Source organism: Pagrus pagrus (genome assembly GCF_965226575.1).
Source record: "Pagrus pagrus genome assembly, chromosome: 4".
Taxonomy (NCBI): Eukaryota; Metazoa; Chordata; class Actinopteri; order Spariformes; family Sparidae; genus Pagrus; species Pagrus pagrus.
This window is the reverse complement of record NC_140188.1, coordinates 13,782,123-13,806,271: the sequence shown is the minus strand read 5'-3', so window position 1 is coordinate 13,806,271 and position 24,149 is coordinate 13,782,123. Positions and strand designations below refer to the sequence as shown.

General features: G+C 42.4%; 2 protein-coding genes across 5 annotated transcripts in view; one reads left to right on the top strand and one right to left on the bottom strand.

Moving 5' to 3' along the window:
* Positions 1-2,186: 2,186 nt before the first annotated feature.
* Positions 2,187-4,438, bottom strand: LOC311256174 (alpha-(1,3)-fucosyltransferase 4-like). Its single transcript, XM_084351027.1, has one exon. The coding sequence runs from the start codon at positions 3,928-3,930 to the stop codon at positions 2,764-2,766; it is 1,167 nt and encodes a 388-aa protein (XP_084207153.1). The 5' UTR covers positions 3,931-4,438; the 3' UTR covers positions 2,187-2,763.
* A 6,838-nt stretch (positions 4,439-11,276) lies between these two features.
* Positions 11,277-24,149, top strand: part of cux1b (cut-like homeobox 1b) — a 66,591-nt gene continuing 53,718 nt past the window's right edge. For 3 of the 4 annotated variants that reach the window (XM_084351874.1, XM_084351873.1, XM_084351872.1), the window contains exon 1: positions 11,277-11,414. In XM_084351874.1, coding sequence (XP_084208000.1) covers positions 11,352-11,414 — 63 coding nt within the window. In that variant the 5' untranslated portion in view covers positions 11,277-11,351. The remainder of the gene's footprint in view (positions 11,415-24,149) is intronic. The other variant, XM_084351875.1, reaches the window with a different exon arrangement.

The window sequence follows — 24,149 nt, the reverse complement described above, 5'->3', positions numbered from 1 at the left end:
GCCTGTCAGGATACTTTGAATAAAGACATGTAAGCTTCAGCTTCATCTATATTAGAAAGCATAAAGAGTGATTTCAGTCACAGTAACGAGATATGCTAATAAGTCCCTCATGTGCATGAATGGGACGATGACAGGGATGAGGGGTCTGGCCGTCTGAAAGCATTATTGCTGATAGACGTCAGTGGTTTTTAACAGCTGCTCATTATGGAGCGCAACATTACTCGCCGTCCGTGTGCCTGCAGGAAATATCTCATTTGACAGTGTAAAGTGTTAATTCTGTGTCAGGGCACTAACACAGAGGTGTAAATTTAAACGATCCACATCACAGCTTCTGATTCCTATCAAGTGACTACTGAAGCTTTTTTTTCCTTTTAATAAAGGGGCAGTCATGTTCAACTTCTCCTCTACCTTTGTTCTGCCTTATTGCTACAGCCTCGACTATATGACATATTAAGGAGAGTAAAAGCATCAGTGGGTTAGTAAAGCTGTCTCACGCTATAGCAAGTCGTGCCAGAGGTATGAAGAGCACTAAAAAGACACTATCTGGGGCCTAACAACACCTCTACAGTGTTGCAATCAATCAATCAACGACGTGAAGACTCAAAGAACAGGCTTGGAGAGCTATTTTTGGCCTATCATGACTCGAGCATCAACCATATGGCGTTAAGCTAATAGTAGGTCAGATCCAGGGATGCTATACATGTAGGAGACACGTAAACAGGCAGCTTTTACTTCCTGGAGAGAGTGGCAATATTGCCTGCCTGATTTGTGCACACACAGGTTAAACATTCTCACACACTCCCTCTGAATACACACACTCCCTCTGAATACATCCATCACATGCCCTTAATTGCCCAACGTGCAAAGATATGAAACTAGATAATAAACTACAGTTTTTATCACCATTCGTCAATAACTCGTACTGTCACACCATACAATTTAGACTGCACGATGCTGAAGCTGAAATGTCATATTTGACAACAGTAAATGTTTACAGCGATGAATCATCTTAAGGAAGCGTTGTGTCTGTCAGATGATTTGCTTATTGTAATGCAATCAGATGAAATCAGTAGCTGCCTCAAAACATGTCAAATAATGTAAAAGAGAAAATATTCATAATAGTATGATTTTCAAAACCGGCTGTCTATGTGAGTGTTCAGTCTGATGAGCCTGTGGGACACCTGAGCTGTAGTGGGTGTAGGTGCTTCTCAAACAAATGGAGGTCAATAAATGTATGGTTTAACACAAGCTGTGCTGCAAATACAACATTAAAACCACCTACTCATTATTGTGCAGGTTCCTCTTGTGCAGCCAAAACAGATCTCATGACCTGTCACGGCATGGTCATAAGATCTCTGGGGGTGTCCTGTGGTGTCTGGTACATTTGTGGTGGATCCTTTGGGTCATGTTTGTTGGGGAATGGGTCCTCCATGAATCAGACTTGTTGTCGCAGGTCCCACAGATGCTCGATTGAGTTGGGATCTGGGGAATTTGGAGGCTAGGTTGACACCTTGTGCTCGTTGTTGTGTTTCTCAAGCTGTTCCTGAGAAGTTTTTGTGGTGTGTCAGAGCACATTGTCCTGCTGGTGGGTGTTTGGATGAGTGGTGAGTGTCAAGAGGACCCAGCAGAACATTGCATTGTAACACGACGATCAATGTTACTCACTTCACCTGTCAGTGGTTTTAATGTTGTGGCTGATCGGAGCCTTGAGTAGACCATTCTTCAAACTGGACGCTCCCCATGTGAAGACCGCCAAAGGGTCAGTGACATTGTGTTTAGACAAACTTAATTTTAAGGGTATACATTTTTTATGAATAAAAATATACAGCTCACTTTTATCAGGATGTATTTATCATCCTGCTTTAGGAAATATGTTTTTCAAAAAGTGCGACAGTATGATTCGCCTCATGTGGGACATGAAACTACTTCAGAGTGAATGAAGGGTCATGGATTGCTCAGTCACAATGGTTATTTACAGGGTTTTAATCTTGTATTTTAGGAATTATATTCAATTATAATCTTATCTCTGGTAAAATGTTATGAGTTTTTTTTTTATGTGGTTTGATGCATGTGTGTGTAAGGACATAGACAAAGAGTTCAAACTACTTGATCAAGCTGACAGTGGAAGTGTGACACAAGTTAGAACAAAATATGATAAAAAATAAGTCACATGCCAGCAAGAAAAATGTCACTCAATTGAATTTATTGCAAAAGTGTCCACATGTTCACAGTTCATATTTATAAAAACTAGACAAATAAACAACCCACTAATCATGGGAAAGTGAAAGAAATCAACCATAAAATCCAAATATAGAATAATCTCTTCCCTTTTAAAGGAGCACTGTGAAGTCTTGGGGAAGAAATTTTAATCAGGAGAAAGATCTTCTTTCACTGATTATTTTTGAAAACAAACTCTCTCTGTTTTCATGACTGAATAAAATGAATAAACAAACCGTCCTCCAACAGTTTCATAGTGTTTTACTTTGTTTATATGTGGCGGACCCTGCCACCTTTCTAGCTTCAAACAGTGCTCTGGGGACCTTATTTTCCTCTTGTTTATTCAGTTATGGAGGGAAAAATGTATTATTGTCTCATTCATATTGTAAATATTACAATTCTAAGTTTGACTTTCTTCTCCAAACCTACATAGTGCTCCTTTAAGCCTCCCAAATGTTTGTGGTTTCAGCAGTTAACACCAGAAAAGGTTTCATCACAACACTGTCCATCAGTTCTCACAGCTGCTCGAGGTGCTGCAGCTGTCCATCACGAGTGAAACCAGGGGGTCAGGTATTCGACCACATCAGTCCTGCCTCTGTTCCTCCGCACCGCCCTGCAGGCCGTGCAGTAGTGTTCAGACCAGATGGCGGGCTGGTGCACGCTGTACTTCTCTCTCCAGTCCAGGTGTTTCCGCAGCTTCGCCGGGTTGTACCACAGATTCAGCAGGTACAGGGCCAGCCCCCTCACCGTGGGGAAGTCATCCACGTGGATGAAGGCCTCGGGCGGCAGGAAGCGCTCGTAGTTCTTCCTGGACGGACCCAGGACCACCGGGATGGCCCCGGCCAGCACCGCGTTCCACAGCTTCTCCGTGATGTAGTCGGTGTGCTGCGAGTTCTCCAGAGACAGGTAGAACTGGTACCGACGGACCAGCCGCACAACGTCGCCCCCGGTGTCCTCTGGGAGCGGCCGGCCTGCGCGTCCGAACACATCCACCTGGATGTACTGGCGGAGCTGGTGGTACAGAGCCACACGGTAATGAGACTCCGACCAGTTACTGATGACCCAGGACAGGAGGCGGGACCGGCGGAGGTTTGTGCTTGAGGGTACTTCGAGCCGGTGCGTAGAGCGGTTCTGGGGACCCTTAACTGTGTGTCCACGAGGGACCAGGTAGCCGTAAGGCAGGGAAATGTCTGAGTCCATCCGGTAGGTCAGTGTGAGGTTGAAAACACCCTCAAACCTCCACAGTCTGGGCGTGTGCGTGGGGGACTCGTAGTTCATCCAGATCCACTTTTGCGCACTCGGCCGCGGTTCCGGCGGAAGCTCGGTGGTGCCGGTGGCGACCTCCCGGTGGTGTATGAGCACCGCGTCAGCCTGCTGGTACGCGCCCCAGTCATCTGTGAGCGTGCACCCTTTGATCTGATGGAGCGCGGCGCAGTCCGGAAGTTTGCGGTACCGGCCGAACGGATGCGTCCAGATCAGGAGCGTCACCGGGCTGTCCTCAGACACCAACGACTGCGCAGCGGGCGGGTCCGGCAGGTAGAGCAGGCAGACTCCCAGGAATGACACGAAGCTGAACATGGCCACGCACACAGGGGAGCTTCTCCTCTTGAGAACACGTAAACAACATTTTATCCGCAGGGACAGACCGGAGCTCCAGTCTGCTCTGTGCGCTGTGGAGCGGCCCGCTGCTCTCCAATGAGCTCCAGCTCCCATCGACGCCCTTCACCTGCAGAAACCTCTCACAGAATCAGCTGTTATTAGAAACTTTTCAGGAAAAGAAGTCCCCCCGCATCCTGCTGGCACACCTTACTGCCCTACTTTAATCTCCCTGTTGTTTCAGTTCCAGGAAGGAGTGCTGACACTGTTTGTCAACTTTGACACCGGCAGAACAGGTCCGTCCAGCTGCATTGTCGTAATATTAAGCAACACTTTCTAAACAGACAAACATTTGCAGCAGCAGTTTACTGCATGCTCAAACATCTTGACGTGGCAGCGGTGGTCCGGGCTCCTGTTACCGGTGAATGGGCCTTTTGTGAGACCTGTTGGCCTCTCAGACACTTTTAGGCTGAGTAAACAGCTCGGGCCAGGGCGCGGTGTCCTGCTGATGGAATAAGCAGAGGACATTTTGTAAATAGAGCAAGACATATTAGTCATTTAGCTTTTAAAGGTGCGCTGTGTAGTTTTGGTTGAGAAATTTCAATCAGAAGAGAAAGATCTTCATTGACTGATTTTTAAGCCTAAATAAACTTGATAAACAAACTCTCTTCATTTCGTGACTGAATAAACAAACTGACCTGAAAGGACAACACAACTTAATACCGTTTCCCTTCTTTATATTTGGCGGACCCCGCCACCTTTCTAGCTTCAAACCGTGTTCTGGGGACCTTATTTTCCTCTGAGAACAGCTTGTTTATTAAGTTATTAAAATATATATATATATTACCTCATTAATATTGCAATGTTAAAAATCTGAGTGTGAATTTCTTCTCCAAAACTACATACTGCCCCTTTAAATTAGTCTGTTTTAGGGTAGGCCTGTGAGTCAAATCAGAAGCATAAGGGGCATTACTGGAGCCTAATTAAGAGTTTTGGCCAATAAACTCATATGAAACTAATCCTTAAAAGTTAAAAGGGCAGTTTGTAGTCTGATGGTAATAATATAAACTCTATTTATTAATATTTATCTTTTCCAAGCCGTTCACAGAGGAAAATAAGGTCACAGAACACTCTTTGAAGCTAGAAAGGTGGCAGGGTCTGCCACATATAAACAAAGTAAAACAGTATGAAGATGTGTTGTCCTTTAAGATCAGTTTGTCTATTCAGTCATAAAAACAATATATAAATAAAGACCTTTCTCTTCTGATTGAAATGTCCTCCCCAAAACTATGTAACGCACCTTTAAAGAACCCTTTTTGCACTTGTCAAGCAAATAAACCACGTTAAAGGACCCTCAATCATCTTTTCATGCCCATATAAACGCTACATGCGTCACTGACCACTAGGTGTCTCCCTACACAAGCACAAAGCTGCCCTGTAAAGTGCACTGACATTGTGCCTTTTCCTCAAAACATGCATGTTTAATTTGGCCAATGAATAAACATTTCAGCTGGAAATTAGTCAGGCAGCAGGCGGGCTTTGAAAAGGTTTGTCTTGAATGTTTTATTTATCAGACATGACCCAGCATTGCAACACCCCATAACCAGAAATCATAATAAATGACTCATAGTTTTAATTTGGTGATCTAACCTTAACAAATACAGGAATAAAAAAAAAGAGGAAAAACAACACAAACCCTCAGACAGTGACACATTAGCCTCTGCGTAAAATGGATCAGCCGTCCTGGTTGAACGCATTCTGATCAAGAACTGATGAAAAAATGATGAGGCAGCGGGGTTGGAAATCCTGCTCTGTGTGTTGTGTCTGATCTCTGGTGGGCAGGAAAAACACGCCGTGACTGGGACAACATTATTCCTCCCCACAGACACAGAGTATGTCATGAAGTCTGACTGTGAGCGGAAAAAAAATGGCAGACAAGGAGGAGTGGGAGGAGATGAAGCAAGAAGCATGTGTGTCTCCACTGGGTCCTCCTCCTTCCTGTTACATCCATTCACTTTTCTTCACTGTGGACCAAAAAAAAAAAGGAAAAATCTTTGTGTGTTTGAGTGCGTGCGTGCGTGTGTGTGTGTGACTAGTTATCCCCATAAGAGGTTTTGTATTCTTTCTGCATTATTTATCCTTCCTTTCATCTGAACGGTTCTATTTTCAGACGATCATTTAATGTCCTGCCCGGGGTTATCTCGAGTTGGGATGGAAGAGCACAGCAGACTTATAAGTTATGGATACATACCCTAACCCTGACGCTCAACATTATGGAGACGTGTGTCTTTCCTCAGAAACAGCAGAGGTGGCTGAGGTCAGGAAATGACACATAGGAATGAGTTTTGTTTGTCTTCTTTCGGTTCAGTCTTGTTTATTTAAATCCTTTTTTTTCCTTCTTGCAGGCGGAGGAAACCATGCAAATGTTGCTGGAACTGTGCTATAATTAAAGTTGCACTGATTGGCGATATGGTGACATTTTGTTCAGCTCAAATTACAGCCAGGGTGCTACACAAAGCTTGGCATTTATGTTTGCCTCATTTTCCCCTCTTCTCTCTTTCTAGAAAATATCTTTTTGTTGTCAAACAAATCTCCATGAAGGGATCAATCTCACATCTTTCTCTTGCTGCATGTGTACACGGATGCAAGGGCTTCTCAGGTCATTTTATGTGGACAATATCCTAAAAAAAAGCACAAAAAAATGACATATTTCGCAGGCTAGTTTTGTACATTTTCCGAGCCCGTGTTTACCTCTGCCTTCCTACTCCTACCTCTGTCTATCTCTGTGTGTTTCTGTGTGCGTGTGAATCATACCAGCACAGAGAGAAGCGTTCAGTTTTTGATGGGACCCCCAGGTCTTCACTCATCTTCCCTATTGATTTTCTCTTGCTTTCCTTTTTGCACTCCCAGGGGAGGGGATGTCTCAATTGGTCCCGGCCGGTGAAGGAGAGTGTGAGCGATAGACAAACAGATAGGAGACGAGGGAGAAAGAGGGAGAAAAAACGAACGGAGAGGGAGAGGAGGAAGCGGCAGGAGGGGCTTGCGAGCCCCCCCCCTGATCACAGAGGCCCTGGCTGACCCCTGACCTTGATCATGACCTCAGAGGTTACCACATAGGTCAGAGGTTGTGTGAAAGTGCCACCACGGCGATTCACTCCACTGCTGGGTGATGATGATCTTATGCAGCCTCCCCAGCCTGTCTGACATGATCAGTGTTGCTCTCCGCCCGCGGCTCCCAAGGGCCACACATCCATCTCTAACCCGGCCACACAAGGCCCCGCTAAAAGCACCTTGCAGGCAGAGTCAATGAGCAGGAGGAAAAGGGACACAAACAGAGGAAAAGTGGGGAAGCTAAAGGACAGAAAGGCTGTTTTATTTCATCGCCTGTAGCTCTGTCGGGGTATAAGATCTACTTGTATAATGGCACTGACACAAAGAATGTGTGTTTGTTTCTCTATGTTTAAACTTTAACCAAACGTACATGAACTGATGAGGCTTTTCAGAGGCTAAATCAGTGGGCTCCAACATGTTCCTTCTGCCATCCTTGTCAAGAACAATTTACGTTGTTTTTCCCCTCCTCTCTAATTTTACCATAGAGTGTAATAAAAAGACAAGTGAGGAGGAAAAAAAGCCCTCTCAAGTCATTCATGCCAGACATGCATGAGCCTCTGTAGCAGGAACATGATAATTTGTAGGTGGATTGATAACTCAGACTCTTACTTGTTCCGACTTACGCTGTGTACCCCCTACTGCTTCAAAGTAATCCGGAGCCTAGCGAAGCTACAGTCAAATCCTTATGGAGATACTGTTGGCTGGAATTCAGAGTGTTTGAGAGGAGCATCTGGCGGTATGAAATCGGCTGATTTGTAATGTTCACGACAACGTTTGCGTTTGGATAATTTTACCAGATTAAATTATTCCTTTACTGAACACAAATATGGATCAAAATGTGCAGGGACAATGTACAACAAATGCAGGAAGTCATTGATAGAGCCTTGTGTGAAGCAGAATTTAATACAGATCTTCTGAAATAATTTAACATCCAACAACCCATAGAGACAGACAGGTTTAACGGTCTCCCTGAGAGGAAAATACTTTTTTTTCCATTTGTTCTGTCTTTTGGTTGAGAACTGGGATGAAGTCCATTTCATGTTTTATTGTTCAGCGTGTGAGGATTTAAGGATCCCACTTTTTTTTTTTTTTTTGCAAAATATCCTTAATTTCTAATGACTTCTTTTGGATGGATACTTTAAAAACCTTTTGAGATGCATGGGGAATATTTTGAGGAGCACGTTTGTGTTGTATAAACTGGGTCCGAATATAGAGTTCTTTGTTTGCAACGTTTTGGGATATGGATGTAATATTATGTTCATTTTTGACACCTCTGTAAGTATTTTTGGTGTTTTGTGGGCTTAACATCCGGCCTGAGGAGGTACAGAATACATGTAATGGGATTTCTGATTAAGATATTTAAAAAAAGGTAACAGTGTTTAGCTTTAGTTACAGAAAAAAAGATTACAGGCACATTCAGTAAGAGAGGGGATTGCTAACAGGATTACAATTTTAAAATAAAGAATGATATTGACAACACTTCAAGAGTCTCACACAACATCACTGTGGTCTTAAGTGAAACCAAACACACACAATTCTTACAGAACACACACTCGTTATTAAGATTAAATAAAAGTCATCTCATTGATGTTTCTTGTCTTTATTTGCATATGTTTGGTATTGAGGTTAATCCAAAAGTGACACAAAGTCGTTTCATTCCTTTAATATTGTGATACTTGGATTACATTACTTACTACATTTTTTAACAGGTAATTAGTAACTGTATCAGAATATATATCTATAAGGAAACCCTCCCAGCCCTGCTTAGACCTTAAAGGCTATGTGCATTACACAATAAATAACGAAGAAACACAGTAACTACAATCCTACAGTATTGGAAACATTTAATAATGTCCAAAGTAAAATGTAAAAAAAAAAAAAAAGGGGGGGGGGGGGGGGCTAATTAATGGTAAATAATAATATAATATATTGTTTCACGGTAACATTACTGGCGTAACAATGCGTAATACTCCTTTTACTTTTTGGCTTTCTTTGTGTGAGAGTAAGAGAAACCCATAGAAACACAGCATAATGGACACACCGCAGAGCTGATAAACCTGTACGGATTACCTCAGACCTGTATTTCAGGTTTGGCTTAATAATAGGTAGCATCACAAGTCATGCAGGTCGAGCCAAGGAAACACTGATTAACGTGGTGGAAAGGGAACAAAATGGGACGATTAAACACAGATAACTATATGCAGCATTTTGTCCAAAGAGTCTTCATTATATGCGTCAGACTGAAGACAAGTTGCTCATATATTTTTAACAGTATAATCATAAAAAAGGAAGAATCAGTAATTGACACTGACTGTAACACACATCATGACGCTTTTATGTCTTTTATCATCTTAAATCTCTTAAAGCAGCTGCTGCTATTTGTCGAATACAGAGTAATTCAGTACATGCTATTAAAAGCATGTGACTGGGTCACGGCCAAACTAAAGCATGCCTTGAATTCACTGTATTATGTCCATAAATGAAGTATAAAATCAGGCCAGCTACCTATTGAGCCTACATATGAGTCGAGCACTGAGCACCATTCATACTGTAGAAGGTGGGAGACACAAACAGCTTCAAATCAAATCAAGTAATGACCTGAAAGTTGAGCTAATCCAAAGCACAAAAATGCCCACCTTTGTATCCACACAAATGCAGGGAAAGAGGTGTTATTATCTATGGCAAATTCTTGTGTTATTTCTAGTGAATGCGATTAAAGTGCAATGAGTGTAAAGAAATGAAAATGATTGGAGAGAAAAATAAATAAAGTGAAATATTTTCGTTCTGTTTTTCCTCTGAGCATTCAAGAAAAAAAAAAAAAAAAGTGTGAGTGCAGGCGTGGTTTTTCCAGGCCTCACAACACACTCGACAAGTCAAATTCGGAAAACCCACAAAAAGCTCAAAATGAGAACGTCGTGTACAACAGATGTGTTACCCTGATAAACCTGAGCAGCTCGCAGAGGCTGAAGCTGAGGCGTGATGTGTTTTAAGGTGCACAGTTTGACACAGGAATTCAGGGCACTCCAGACATACAGTGTGATTAGAAATTCTTTGCATATCCACAAGCTGAGGGGGGTCAGAGGACACGGTCAGCAGGAGTGACGCCTCAGGAGCAGCCAGGGTTCAGTGTGTGTGGCTCAAGGTCACTTCAACCACAGATATGTATGCACGTTGACAGTCTAACCACCGGGCTGCCCTGCTGCAGCAATTACTCGACTGGATTAGCAACACAACAAAATTATTTGGATTTGATTAATATCTGTGCGGCAAAAGGAAACCAGGCACTGAGAAAGCCCTGAAGATGGAGATACCTTGTGCCAAGTCCACTCCATCTTTTACCCGTTCTTAAATGGCCAAGTTCAGCAGGTCCTCAGCAACCCTGCTATGCTGCATATGCTGAGTTTGTACGCTAGACCCACCATTTTATTAAAGAATAAAAGCAAATGTATGGTGAAACTCAAATTCTTGTGGTTATTTTTAATTATTTATAAGAGTTGGCTGTTTTGTTTTAACAATTTAGACAGACACTTTTAGCCTGGATTCTATTTCCATTACTGTTAATTAACTAAATGTGGTTTAAATTTATATTTAACATTATTATTGTCTCGCAATTGCCCTTCACGAACGTCCATAATGGAAAAAAACCAAAAGCATTTGCCTGAAGAACAAACTACAAAACATGAATAATTATGTATTATTCATAAATTAAATCATAGTTTTGTTTTGTTGTTTTTTAAAATTAAATGTATGCAAGTTATACAGAAAAAGTTACAGGTGTGAATTAGCAGTTTTAAAAAGAAGCATTAGTTTATGAGCCTATGAAAAAAATCCAAGTAGGTGCATAGGGAGAAAAAAAATCACTTAATACTAATGGACTTTTAATTTCTAAATCTACTTTTGAAGTAGCACTGATCATTGATGTAATAAATCATTATCTCTGAATGATCCTCTTGCTCAGTCTCTCACAGCTCAGAGGGAACATTGCTCCTGAATGCTCCCCTGGTGGGATCTTTTTTTTTTTTCCCTTTTTAGATATGGCTTCCAAGTAGCCTCCTGGCATTATTTTTATGTGATCTTTGCTCTTCATATAACACATAGTGAACACTCAAACTACAACAATAAGCATAGACACATGTGGCGCTCACAATTCCGCGTGTTTCAACGTGATAAAATGAGCAGTAATTTAATACCAGTTGGGTTATTTACCTGTAATATCTGAATGTTGATAAAAAGCTATTTAAGCAATTATAATGGCGTTATTAAGGCAACACTCCCGTGCGCCGACTCCGTTCCGTACGCCAGCTGTTACCGGGGGCGAGCAGTGGGAGTGATCCGTTCCGGGTGTTCCGGCCGCCCGGTCCTCTCCACTGAACTCCAACCCCCGCGCTCTCTATCAGCATCTCATTCCTGTCTCAATATGTCTCAAGATGGCGGCCAATGCAGGATCGATGTTTCAATATTGGAAGCGCTTTGACTTACAACAACTACAGGTCAGTTCAAGCTCTGTTTAAACCGTCTACCTTGTATTCGCTTCGGCTGTCTCGTCTCTCTCGGCCGCTGTGTTTTGTGTGTTTTCGGCGGCCGCCTCGTAGGTGTTTCGGAAGAGAATTCAAGACCTCTTCCTCACATTGATGAAAGTGGCTCTCTCGCTGATCAGAAATTGATCCTCTTTGTTCAATTCAACATCGATCGGACACTGCAACTGGGCAAGCCGGGGCGACGCCGCGGGGATGCGCCGAAATAAAAACAAAACAGCGGGGCTTTGGCGGAAAGCTTTCGGTTAGCTATCTTTATTGCGTGTTCAACAACTTTTACTGGAGCGAGTAGCCGTAGTTAGCCCGACGCTTTAGCCGCTGTAAGGTTGGATAATTTGGGGGAAAAATAAGTGCGACTCATTATACGGTGGCGCTGTGGTGACACCAACCATTGAGACGGGCAGCTCAGACACACAACAGCTCTTTCGCCTGTGTGTTTTTTGACTGCTTTTTACTGTCAAATCGCTAAGTTTTATTGGACGCGAATGAAAACATTAGCAGCCGTATCGGCTAACGGTTTTGGAGCAGTTTATATTGAAGTCGTCTCCGTGATTGTGGTTGATCAACTCGGTCGTTTTTTTTTTTTTTCTCGTTTTTTTTTTTTTTTTTTTTCCTCCTCTCTCTCTCGCTCGGTTTCCCCTGACGGCAATTATACACAGTGAGGTTTTTCACAGACATTGCCACGTCTGTGAAAGTAGACGGGACCGGGACAGTGTTTAGTTGACGCCGTGTAATTAAATAAAAATGGTAGTAGAGAAAATATGAAAGATCATGACCTTGTTGATTGTGATGAACTCCTGAAATGTCCCAGCCTCACGCACGCCACTAATCTCGGCGTGCACGGGGGGGATCCATGGCACCGGGGAGGATATGAGGAAAATATTGGGCCTATTCAGTGTGTGAATATAGCCTGTGTATATTAGAGCGTGTTTGACCTATCACAAGACATGCAGACAATGGCACTGTTGTGTTTTCCCGTGGCATTTAACGTGCATTGCTGAATTTCAAATCACAATTTATGATTATGAGCAGCCCCAGTCGCCGTCGTCATTAACATAAGATTGCATTATGTAGGCTAGCCCAATTGTTCATACATCATTTTGTAAATTGCACAGAGCTTGGGATTTAAACTTTTATTTAGGTCATGATGCCCCTATGACTGGGTTAGACAAAAGGACAGTGAACAAGTCTTCCCAGCGGGCTTTGTGTCGCACTTATGCCACATCATCAAGGCTTCACTTCTCCTATTTATTTGATCCTGTTTGGTCCTCCTACTCGTGCCCCCTTGTTCATGCATTATGTAAAAAATTTGAGACTGCTTTCTCTTTTCTTTGCTCACTATCTATCTCCCACCCCCTTCCTGCCTGCCTGCCTGCCTGCCTGCCTGCCCCCCCCTCACATCTTTCTCTCCCTCACCTCCCCCTCCCCTCCTTTTTAATTTTTTTCCTCCCTCTTCCTTGGCCCTTCACCCTGCTTTCACCCATCTCACCCTGTTAGAACTGGTGTGTGTGCGTGCATGTGAGTGAGTGTGTGTGTGTGTGTGAATTCGTCTGAGATCAGTCTTTTTCGTAGATTGACTGCCAGCACGGACAGTGAAGGCACTGCCAGCAGCCAGGACATGAAAAATGCATCGCATAAGTTTGTGATAAGGCCCTGGGTAATTATGGCAAAGGCCCCTATCACAAGCGATTAGTCAGGACAGTGAATCTGAGCGTGTGCAAAAAGCCTGGCGGTTGGCAGGCCTGTCTGCAGGATAGGAATCAGTCGGAGCTCGTGTGTTTGTGTGTGCGTGTTTGTGTGTGTGTGCGTGCACGCAGAACTGCTCAGAACATTCACTGTCTATTATTGATGACATCTTATTTACTCTCCCTCCCACTGAGAGGCTCCTAGAGGAAAGCCTTCAGAGGAGAATCTTTTTTTTTTTCTTATCCAGTTTCTGAGGATAATGTGGGGTTGGTATGATATGATCATGGTGTACACATGGCCTTGTCAGCCAATTGCTTTCTCATTTGCTTCTTCCTTGTGATCGAGTGGACAGTGTGCACTTAAATTCACAGTCTGTGTTTCCTGTGCGAGAGGCACCAGCAAAGGAATGTTTTCTCTCCCTCTTTTTTTTTTTTTGGGTTTCTTTTGATGATGAAAATCCAACCCAACCTAGATGTCAGTAGCTTTAAGCCATCATAGCGTCTATTCCTCAGGCTCCAACTGCTGATGTTCATTAAAATCCTATTTGATCAGTGTGTCCCATTCCCTGTGTGAGAAACTAGCTAGGTGGTTGTTACAGGACAGAGAGTGCTTTGAAACAGCACAGCGAGCTGTTAACTTGTCTTTTCTGCATGCTTTTTTTCCCCCTCCCTTTCCTCCCCCCCACCACTACAAACACAAATGGGTGCAACAGTGATGCTTTTAGCAAGGTCTCGCACACTTGCAAAATGGATCAGTGATTCAGAGATGATGGCAGGGTGACAGTGAATTACAGATGGAGGAGGTTTTAACGTCTGTAATCCCTGTCCGTCCATTACAGAGTTGAGTTTCTTTAGAGGGGATCATCACTCTTCTCTCCTGTTGTTTTTTCTTTTTTCCTTTTTTTTTTTTTTGACCCAGTCAAGCAGTTTGCTGGAACATTGTGTTTCTGCTCGAGAGATTGCGCTTCATTACGGGCAAAAAACCTTAATAAGACATGAGCGAATAGCTGAGCCTAAACCTATACTTTATATTTTCTGTGTGAGCTCGGAAAATTAAGACCAGACCTTCCTGTTATACACAATTCCCAATTTAAGCCTAATAGCCTACATCTCACCTCATAACATTTCCTGGAACAACGCACCCTAGAGCCATTTTGAAAAATAGTTCACTACGTTAGCGTACGGCTAAAGAGTGACTTAGATGAAAACCGATCTTCAGCTCGTTCTTCTTCACCACCTCCTAATGGGTAAATTTAGGAAAAGGGTTTTGTAAGGTGATCCCGGAGCTGTGGTCAGTGGCAACCTGAGTGGTTTAAATCTCTCAGCGACTGGCCCACTGTTGTCTGTAGGAGTTTTAGTGTTAATTTATGAGCTGGTTGTCTGAACTCACTGGTGGGATATTTTTACCCCTCTGTTGCTGCACAGGCTGGGGGAGCATAGAGGAAGGGGCATCACGTCATGCTTTTACTGTAGCCAACCGCTTCTCTGCCCAGTGACAAAACCTGGCATTGGGACTGAGGTTTCACTGTGTGTCGGTGGGTGGTGAGCGACTAAGCATGAGTCAGAGAGAAGGACGAGTGCATGTCAGGTCTTTGGTCTGCCCCTCGGTCTACTTTGGTCAGGGCTATGTCATCCTACTTTCTAAGAGGTTATAGTGTATCCTCATGACCGATACACTGCATCGGACTGAGAGGAATGTTCAGCTCTCCGAAAACTGGGGGAAAAAAAACTTCTCCTCATCTACCTTATCAGTTTCTAATTCTCAGCGGAGGCCCACAACTCCCCAACTCCTCAGTGATTGAGTGAACGTCACACTCGGGCTCGGTTTCCTCACCCTCACTCTGCTTTGAGGAGTGTCTGCACTCGACTCAGTTTATCCGATTTAATACAATAAGTGTATTTTACCCTGTGGAAGTCGATATCCGAGTATTTATTTGAACAGTATTATCGCGCATGGCAAAAAAAAAAAATTGACCAATGTTGTGTGGTTTTTGAACAAAAGATGAAAAGCACTTAACAGAAGTCTAAAAATAGGGGTACCCAAACAGATGGAGTCAGCAGCTCTTAATGCAGGCTTTATGCAAAAGTGTGTGTGACAAACAGACATGTTTCCTTAGAAAACTGAAGGTGTGGAAGTTGTGTTAAAAATATCACATTTTCCATTTTTGTTTCCACAGTTTTTAATTTTAGATGAAGCAACACTAAAACACTGAATGTGGTTTCTTATATTTGAACCTCCTGTAGTTACGATGGTCTAAATGTTATATAAAACAACACAATAAGATCATTTTGTCTCCTCTTGTATGGAGTAAAACCCCCCAAAGGTAAACCTGGTCATAAGACTTAAAATAATTATCACTTAATTACTGTGAAGGCCTGTCTGTTAACCACCAAGAAAACAGTTTTTGGCTTTTATTTCATTCATAAGTTGAAAATACTTTTCTACACAGGGTTTGTACTCAGTCTTAAAGGTTTGGAAAATGCTTAATTTTTTATTTTTCCTTGAAAAATGATTTTATTTTCACCATAATCTGGTGTTTCATCTCAGTCATGTGCACAAAAAACTTTAAATTTTTAAAATCCTGTTGTCATAAGTGTTTTCTTGTCTCCTGGCTTCAAAATTAGCAAGCATTAAATCATCCCAATCAAAACATGCAATCAAAGTTAATATGAACAGTATACATTAATTTCTGTGGTTGTAAAGGAATTCTGTAAAAAAAAAAAATATTGCTGTTGGCTTTATAACAATTTAGATGTAAGGATAAAGGATTCGAAAGTGTGGAAAGTTTTCGTTAAGGTACCTTGAAAGTGCTTGAATTTTAGTTTCAAAAAGCAGTACGTACCCTGGTTACAATATATGCAAAAGTAATGTACTGAAATATGCCTGAAGATGGTCCAACTCACACCATGAAGACAGCAAAGTTACTTTTTGTTGCCGTTTGTGTTCTCAGATTTATAATGAATCTTCACAACTGATTTCACATGAGACTTATTATAAGCAGTTTCAAATTTAAGCTCCACAAGTTGATTGTGGACATCACAATATATTAGAGGATATCTATCCTAATAACTTCTCTTTTGTTTACTTTGTTTCCTGCTGCTCTTAAACATACAAAGACGTTGTGTGAAACAGGATTACACAAGTTGATCCTGTTAAAGAAGTCCATAAAAATGTAAAAATGTCTTGGCCAATATATTCAAAAACATATTTCATGTCTTGACACGCTCAATCAATACCTAAATAAAGTTGTATTAATTTGTGTCAACTGTGCTGCACTTCACATGCTGCAGTGCGTACTGTAGTTTATCCAGTTTGGATCACTAACTCTTAAGTATAGTTATACGTAGAAAAACGTGATTTTTTTTTTCATGAAAATGTGACGAATTTATATTTGATGTGACTCACAATCGCCTGGAGAAGAAAATCTTGTTGTAATGCTTTCATATTCCCCACCACATCATACTAAAGCACTTTAACGTGACTACGCAGACAAAACTTCCAGCTAACAACCAGCAACAAGAGCACAGGGGGCAATTTCCAGAGGCCTGTTTTCAAGTGGCAGGCATTATTTACAGACCCACTTGGAGTCTCTCTCACCTACAGCATCATAGAGTTTCAGCGTATCTCATGACAGAAGCATCCATTATTCTGCTGCTCTGTATTCCAGCAGAGCTTCAGTGACTGGACACTTCTCTCTAGGCTCACTTTAGAATATACTCGCCGTTTCCTCTTGTAAGTTTGAGGATGATGCCCACGCTATTTAAAAATCAAGTGTACACTTGAAACGGTGCCTCCAAGGCCAGTGTAATCTTGTATAGTCTATTGTTCATCTTGTAATATTAAGCCCACGGTTTTCAGTAAACAAAAACTTGCATTCCCAGGGGAAAAAAATGTCTGCTCTCATCCATAGTTGACTGGTAAAGTAAGAATGCACACACACAGCGAGGTGCAGACCACCAGGGCCTCAGATCCATTCTCATACAGTTGAGCACTCCTCTTGCTTCTGGTCTTATCTTTTTACTTGTCTACCAAATGTTTTCAGCGATCTCACCCTCATCCAGTTGATCTAAATTAAAATGCCAACTTTTTATGAGCACTCAATACCTGTTGGTTTTCAGAAGTATGTCACCTGCTTGTGTAATTTTTTTTCCTGGGGAATCGAATACACCTACTAATAATTAAACTTTATAGATCCCTTTGCCATTGATCATTGTCAAACAGAGGATGTTGTTGTCATGTGTTGTAAGTAAAGTAGGGTTGCAGCTAACAATTAATTTGAGATGAAACTAAAGATTATTTTTATTATTGATTGAAATGCTGCTTTTTTTTTTTTCCTTGAAATATTTAACAATAGTTTGGTCTCTGAAGTGTTTTGGTAAATAATCAGCAGTAATGTGGATATAATGACGTAGTGTCTAAAGGCAAGTATTAACAAGCACAGTCAGGTAAGATCAGAAAATGACATCACTTACTGTAATGCAGCCTTTTAAACCAAGAAGAGAAAACACTTATGCCATATCACATTATAATATAATGACATCCAAAATCTAAGACAATATACAGTGTCATATAACGATAACAATAGATAATTGTATATTTCTCAGGTTTATAATAAGCAGAAAAGCAGAAATCCTCACAACTGTGGAGCTGGACCCAATGGCTGTTTGGCAGTTTTACTAGAAAAACAGTTAATCAATTGTCAAAATAGTTGCTGATTAATCTTCTGTAATTTGCAGTTATGTATTCTATTTTTCAGTAATGGATCATTCTGTTCTGTATTTTCCATTCTCCAGAGTCTTTTTACACTGTACATGCAGTACATGAGGATTAGAGTTTATGAGGAAACTCAAGAAATGTGTGGTGAGAATAACTTTGAATAATGACGACTTTGGTGAAAAAAATGACTTAAAGCAGCTGAGGAAATGTGAGCTTTTAGAGCCCGTTTGATCGGTTGTTAAATTCTGATGACCCAGCAAGCTGAGCCTGGATGAGATTTGCAGTGTTTTGAGGAGTTAAACAAGATGTTAACATGGAAATATAAACAGAGGCAATGGACCAGAAAACGAAATGGAGTCCCATTTCCACGAGGTACCACAATGTGATAATTTAGACCAACTGCAGACGGTCACACAGTGGGGGCCAGTGTTTGAAACATTTTTGACAAGTTTGGCTGAGCGCACTGCTGAGTTTGAAGCTAATGCAGTGCTTCATTTTGTTCAACAAACGTGTCCCTCTGCATAAGCCTGCCGAAATTTGTTCCTGCAGCAAATACTCCGTGGCCTTCAGCGTCTGGTGTGGCCAAGCTTTTTGGTGAACCACTTGCCCTTCCTAATTTTAGTGTTGTTTATCTCACTGTTATCTGGGCTAAATAAGGCCTGAGAAGGATCCTTGCGCGCAGACCTCATCCCATGTCAACCCATGACTCCAGTATCAGTGTCTTGCGAGATCATTGACCACAGGTATTGAATTCTAATAGGCCTATTGGTGTGTCCTAATGGTCCAAGTATTGAATTATGATATTGGCATGGGCTGATGGCCTCAGGATTGAATTATGATATTGGTGTGCTGCAGGCTAATGGTTCTTAGTATTGAATTATGATATTGGTGCACTTTGATGGTGTAGGGATTGAATTATGATATGACTTGCTATCTGCTAATAGCTCACTCTGTGTAACTCTCAATGTCAATCATGGCTTCAGTTGCGAGATCCATAGCCGGCCTTCAGGCTGAGCCAATCAGTCACATTGGATGGGAGCAGCCTTCAACCTTTAGCCTCACTTCACACTCCAATCTGTTACTCTCTTACTTGATGTTGTCTTCTATTCAGTCCATCCAGGAGTTTATGATTTGCTACAGCAGGAATTGTTTCATTTAAAAAAATGTGTCTCATGTGACCAATGCTGAGGTGCAAAGTTTATTGTTGGCTTTGAAAAAAGGGATGGAACAAACTTTCACATGTCGTCCTCACGGCTATAAGGTGACGAGATGTTTGATGGTTTAATGTGTGTGTGTGTGTGTGTGTGTGTGTGTGTGTGTGTGTGTGTGGATTTGGCATTTTCATACGCCGCCATGTGTTTAGGAGCCTGATGTTTAAGTAATGGAATTGTAATGGCTCTGAATGTGAGCTAACTTCGTCTCTGTTAGTGTCCACACCTTTGCAGTGTTTATGTTGAGCTCATTCCCATTTTGGTAGTTTAAAAGCAACCAGAGCTGTGATGGTCCTGCTGCCAGCTCACAGAGTAAATGGACGGCCTGCTTCTGTGTCAGCCCGCTAAAAATAACACAGACTGCTGGCTGGGCTCAGCAGAAAACTACCACCGATTATGATGATTCAACTACCCTGTATTCACAGGTGCGTGTATGTGTGTGCTGGATGGGGGTGGTTTATGCTTAACAAATTGTTCTCTGCAGTCGGTATACTATTCACAAGTCTAGTTTTAGGTTGTAGTCGGCGAGCTGTGCTCAGTCAGAGGAACTTAGAAACTGTTGAGGAACTGCTTATGTATATTTTCAGGTTTTGAGGTTTAATCATTTAAGGAAACAGCTGTCTTATTTAAGTTAAGGGAACCAAAGTCAGTTTTGTACCACTAGCTCCCTGTTATGGGGTGATCAATCTTAAAGGCATCCATAATCTACTTTACATGTGAATCGTAGAGATTGTGGTTTTTAATGTCCTCTTACTTCTGTTCCCAAACTTTACATTCAAGCGTGGCCAATACTTTTTTAAAGGCTGTTATAATTACGATAGTTTGGAGCAAAAAAAGCCAACAGCTGAGTGCTCGACATCGCCCCTGGAACTGAATATCCAAGTGAAGGTAATGATTACCTAAATCTAAAGATGAATTTCTAAGCAATTAAGACTTAGATCTGAAACAATGTAAGAGCGATTTTTGAGCTATTATTTTCCTGGCAGTAAATCCAGTTTCGAAGCCTGAATATTAATGGGGGAAGGAGAGCTGGTCTGTATTATCTCCAGAAACAAACCAATAGAGTGATGTAAACAACTACATGGCTTTGCTGATTGGACAAATAACTTTGTGATGCTTTGCATTGGGTGGCCTATTGTAAATATTGTAAACATATAAATTATAGCCAGTGGGGAAAAAGATCACAGTTTAGATCGTGTTTGTAATTAGATTGTGGTGAGCGCTGCAACTAATAATTGTTTTAATCTTCAAGTAATATGCAAGTTATTTTTAGAATTAATCGATTAATCGTCCTGTCAGTCCACTTCTATCCTGCTGTTATTACTGCTCAGGCTTAGCCTAATACACAGTTAATAACCATAAGACTGATTCATGGCTTTGTCTACCGATACATGGGAAATTCCATGCAAATGACTCAGTCCTGTATCTGTTAAATTCATTGGGAGTCCTCAGACGGTACCTTAACCTCTCCCTGACATTTGACCTGAGCAGCTGTCAGAGTGGAGTCAGGGTTCAGAGGTGGTCTGATCCTGCAGACCTCACTATGACCTGGACTGTCTGACTGGTCAACCTTTCGAGCTAACAGATGATGACTTTACCATCTGTCTTGCCTTTAACAGGTCTAGTCTCCTTGAACTTGAACTTGTTGGGATGTGGAAAGAAGGAAAAAAACAACTCAAGGGAGAAAATCGTCTCACAATTAGCCCAGGCTGTTTTCCTATGCTTATGTGTTTTTTATTTTTAAAGGATGACCGAATGAATAGTCAGTTTCAAACTTAAGTTTTTGTTTACTTATTGTGTGAATAATTTGTGAGCTCCTGCTCGAGTTGAAGGAGTCTCTGTGTCCCCAGTTTGAAAAACATAAAACTGAATGTACATTGCTAAGCTCTGCTGTCTCATTTTTAAAAGTGAGAGTTGTCCTCTTGAGGAAGGGGGGAAGGGACTATGTGTTTAGTAGACACAGGCTCATCCGCTGACTGCTGTCTGACCCTGAGTTCAGCGGTATGGTTATTAATAGGCCCAGAGGCCTCAACTTCCAGGAGGCCCTCTGATCAGCTCCAGATGTGGAATGAGAGAGGACAATTCGATGTTAGCCTATCCATGTTTCACATGAAGCAGAAAGTAGGGAGATAGGCATTTGGTGAGACTGATAAAGAGTGGGGGAGGCAGCGAGGGACAGGAGACCTTTCCACAGCAGGAGTGTGTTTTGTGAGTCTTTGTTTTCATGTGTGTGTGTTTTTTCGTTTATTACACTCTCTGCCCTCAGACCAAAAGACCGTAAAAACGTATGGCATCACCATGGTGACCATAATAACTACCTATAAAACAGCGTGTAAACTGTGAAATAAGACAAACAGACCAGAACAGCCCTGACTGGCTGGCTGGCTGACTGAATGGCTGCCTTCCGCCATAAAACTATTTGAGAGCCAGACTGAAGGAATGCCTTGGAGGCTGCTGTGGCTGTCACGACACATGAAAGGATTAGGCTCTGTGTTTTATCTCCTCTTTATCTGATGGTAATGGATAAGCTGAGTGTAGCCTATCATCTGACGCTTGGGCCGGGGGTTTGATGTTTTAGTAGGGTGACGGTTTGTTGAGTTGACCGCTTTGGTCTATTGATTGCTGTTTGATGGTTTTGATATGTAGGCTGTGTGGAACAGGTCAAGTCTTTTATGCAGTGAAGGCTCCAAATAGCTTTTAGCTGTCCTTCACTCCCCCCATTACTCCAGTGGTTCGTTTGATGTTTGGATCAATCAATAGAAAGAGCCTGAGCTCTTACACATGCTCCATCCTACTTCCCACTGAGCTCAATTCCTCTTCCTTCATTGTGCAGGCTTTATATCATATTCTCTCAATGCAGAATAAATGATATAATTACAACCCATTACGTAGCCTAATGCAAGCTAATTATTCTGTCATTACTGTAAGGATTAGCTATGCTCATTCTCTCTTTCTCACTGTGTTTCTCTGCCTTTTCCGCTCAAAAGTCGTGCAAGCAGAGCAGAAAACTCTTACTCATAAAGGCTGAGTAAGACTTAGCCCCGGGACATGCTCTGTTGACGTTGATCGTATAGACCATGGGTGTCAAACTCAGTCAGAAGGCTATTCTATGCTAGAAAATAGTGACAGCATGGGCCGGACACATTAAATGAGTCTAGTTGTATCTAACCTAATGGGGCATTTTTGATATAAGCTTTTGATTTATGCGTCGAAGTGAACATGTTGCTTTTATAGGCTGTGACACAACTCCTGCTGATGTGTCATCATCAGGCGTCTAGAAAATTACTGGATACAACAGATAGACGAGGCTAAATTAAAACGTGGAAAAGGGCATCATGCAGAGCAGGGATCTAATGTACCAGAGGCACATGAGAGCGATGCAGCCCCTTTTTTCACCGTTCTGTAACTGTGCCAATGGCATGAAACTGCTTGTAGTCCTTAAAAGGAAGTTTAAGTGAATTACTTCAAATCAAATAGGCTAACGAATTGAGAACAGATCAGATCTTAACTTAGTTAAGAGCAACTTTGAACACGTCTCCGTTTTGAAGGGTAATAGATTTTCTAGGCCAAAAGGACCAGCTCGTATACGAATTTTGCCATGAGTGGAAATCTACAATATTATAACACTGCGAGGCTGCACCTGTGACCCTGTCATTATCCACCGATGGTTACTTCTATGTGCATTTGATGTCAGTCGTTGTCTGAGTCCTTGGGACCCAGGCTTGTGTATATGTGCTTCAGGGCCTGGAGAGCCCCACTCTTCTCCCAGACTTGATTAATCCCTATCGCCCCTCTCCATGATCGCAGTTTCCATTTTTTAGTCCGTATCTGTGCACTCATCCCCTCCCCAATCTCCTCTCACTGGCACAGAATGGCTTCCTGGCAGAATGGAGGCATTAATTCAGGGATGAGAGGTGTGATACTCTCTCGCTCGCTCTCTCTCTGGTTCTCTCTCTCTCTATATCTGTGCTCTGTTTGTAATGCGTGGCCTTTATCGTAGCTGAAACAGCTCACTACCCTCTGATCCTATCTCAGATCTCAATATCCTAGCCGTTCCACCCTGTAAACGCAGGGATGAAAAATCTTGCCCTTTCACCAATGCATTACAACCTAGCATATCGCCATACCCCTCTCCTCCCATTGCACCCACCACACCACTCACCCTTCGTGACACAGGCCTCCAGCTAAATTCGAACTCGGCAAAATGAGACCAAGTGAGCTGCACTTCCTCCACGCCAGGAACCATCTTAGTCTCATTATATTTGTATTTAGGCTCAGTCCTGGCCTCTGAAACCCCTTGTCAGACAATAGGTCGGGCAAAATAATGACTAGCTCTCAGTAAGCTTCAGGAGAGTTAAGGCTTGGATGTTGGGGAGATAAAACAACAACCAGTCTCTCAGCAGAGAAACATGGATCAATACAAACGAGGCTGCGGTGTAAAAAGGCTGTTTTTGATCCAGGCTTGCGTCAGCGTCAGTGAGGTGAGTCTTGACAGCTCCTGTGCTGTTGGTAGATATGGATCTGTGTTCAAAAAAAGGAGCAAAACGCTCAGGGACCACAAGCGTCTTGTTAAGACTGTGGAGAGTGGTAGGCTGACCCCCCGCCCCCAGCCGCTCTGCACACAAACACAGATGCACCCACAGTTTGCACACACACACACAAAAGTGTTCAGGCCTCAGTTGTCACAGTGCAAGTATTGTGTTTGCTTGTGGTAAAGAAAACTTTGCGGCTTTGACTCCAATGGGTGAGAGGAAAAGCAACAACGGAGATTCAGGAGGATATGACTTGCGTCTTCAAACCCTGTGTGGTTTGAGAAAACGGCGTCTGCTGGTACATTCAAAGTTCTGCACCCTGCTATGTCAAAGGTAGGAAGGCAGACAGGCAGCCGGGGTTGTAGTCTCTTATCTGTGCTGCTGTTGTGCTGTGTTTTGAGGGGGCGTGCCTGTGATCTGTGATCATGTACCGTGTCGTTGTAGCAAGCGTGGCTGTCGCTCCTGACTGAGCCGCCACCCCACGACTCCACCCCCACACAGGAGGTTTGGCATACAGAACAGTCAGCCGCATAGGAGGTGGAACG

Excerpts from the sequence above, each read along its gene's own strand:
- LOC311256174 (XM_084351027.1), bottom strand. The coding sequence starts at position 3,930 with ATGGGAGCTGGAGCTCATTGGAGAGCAGCGGGCCGCTCCACAGCGCAC.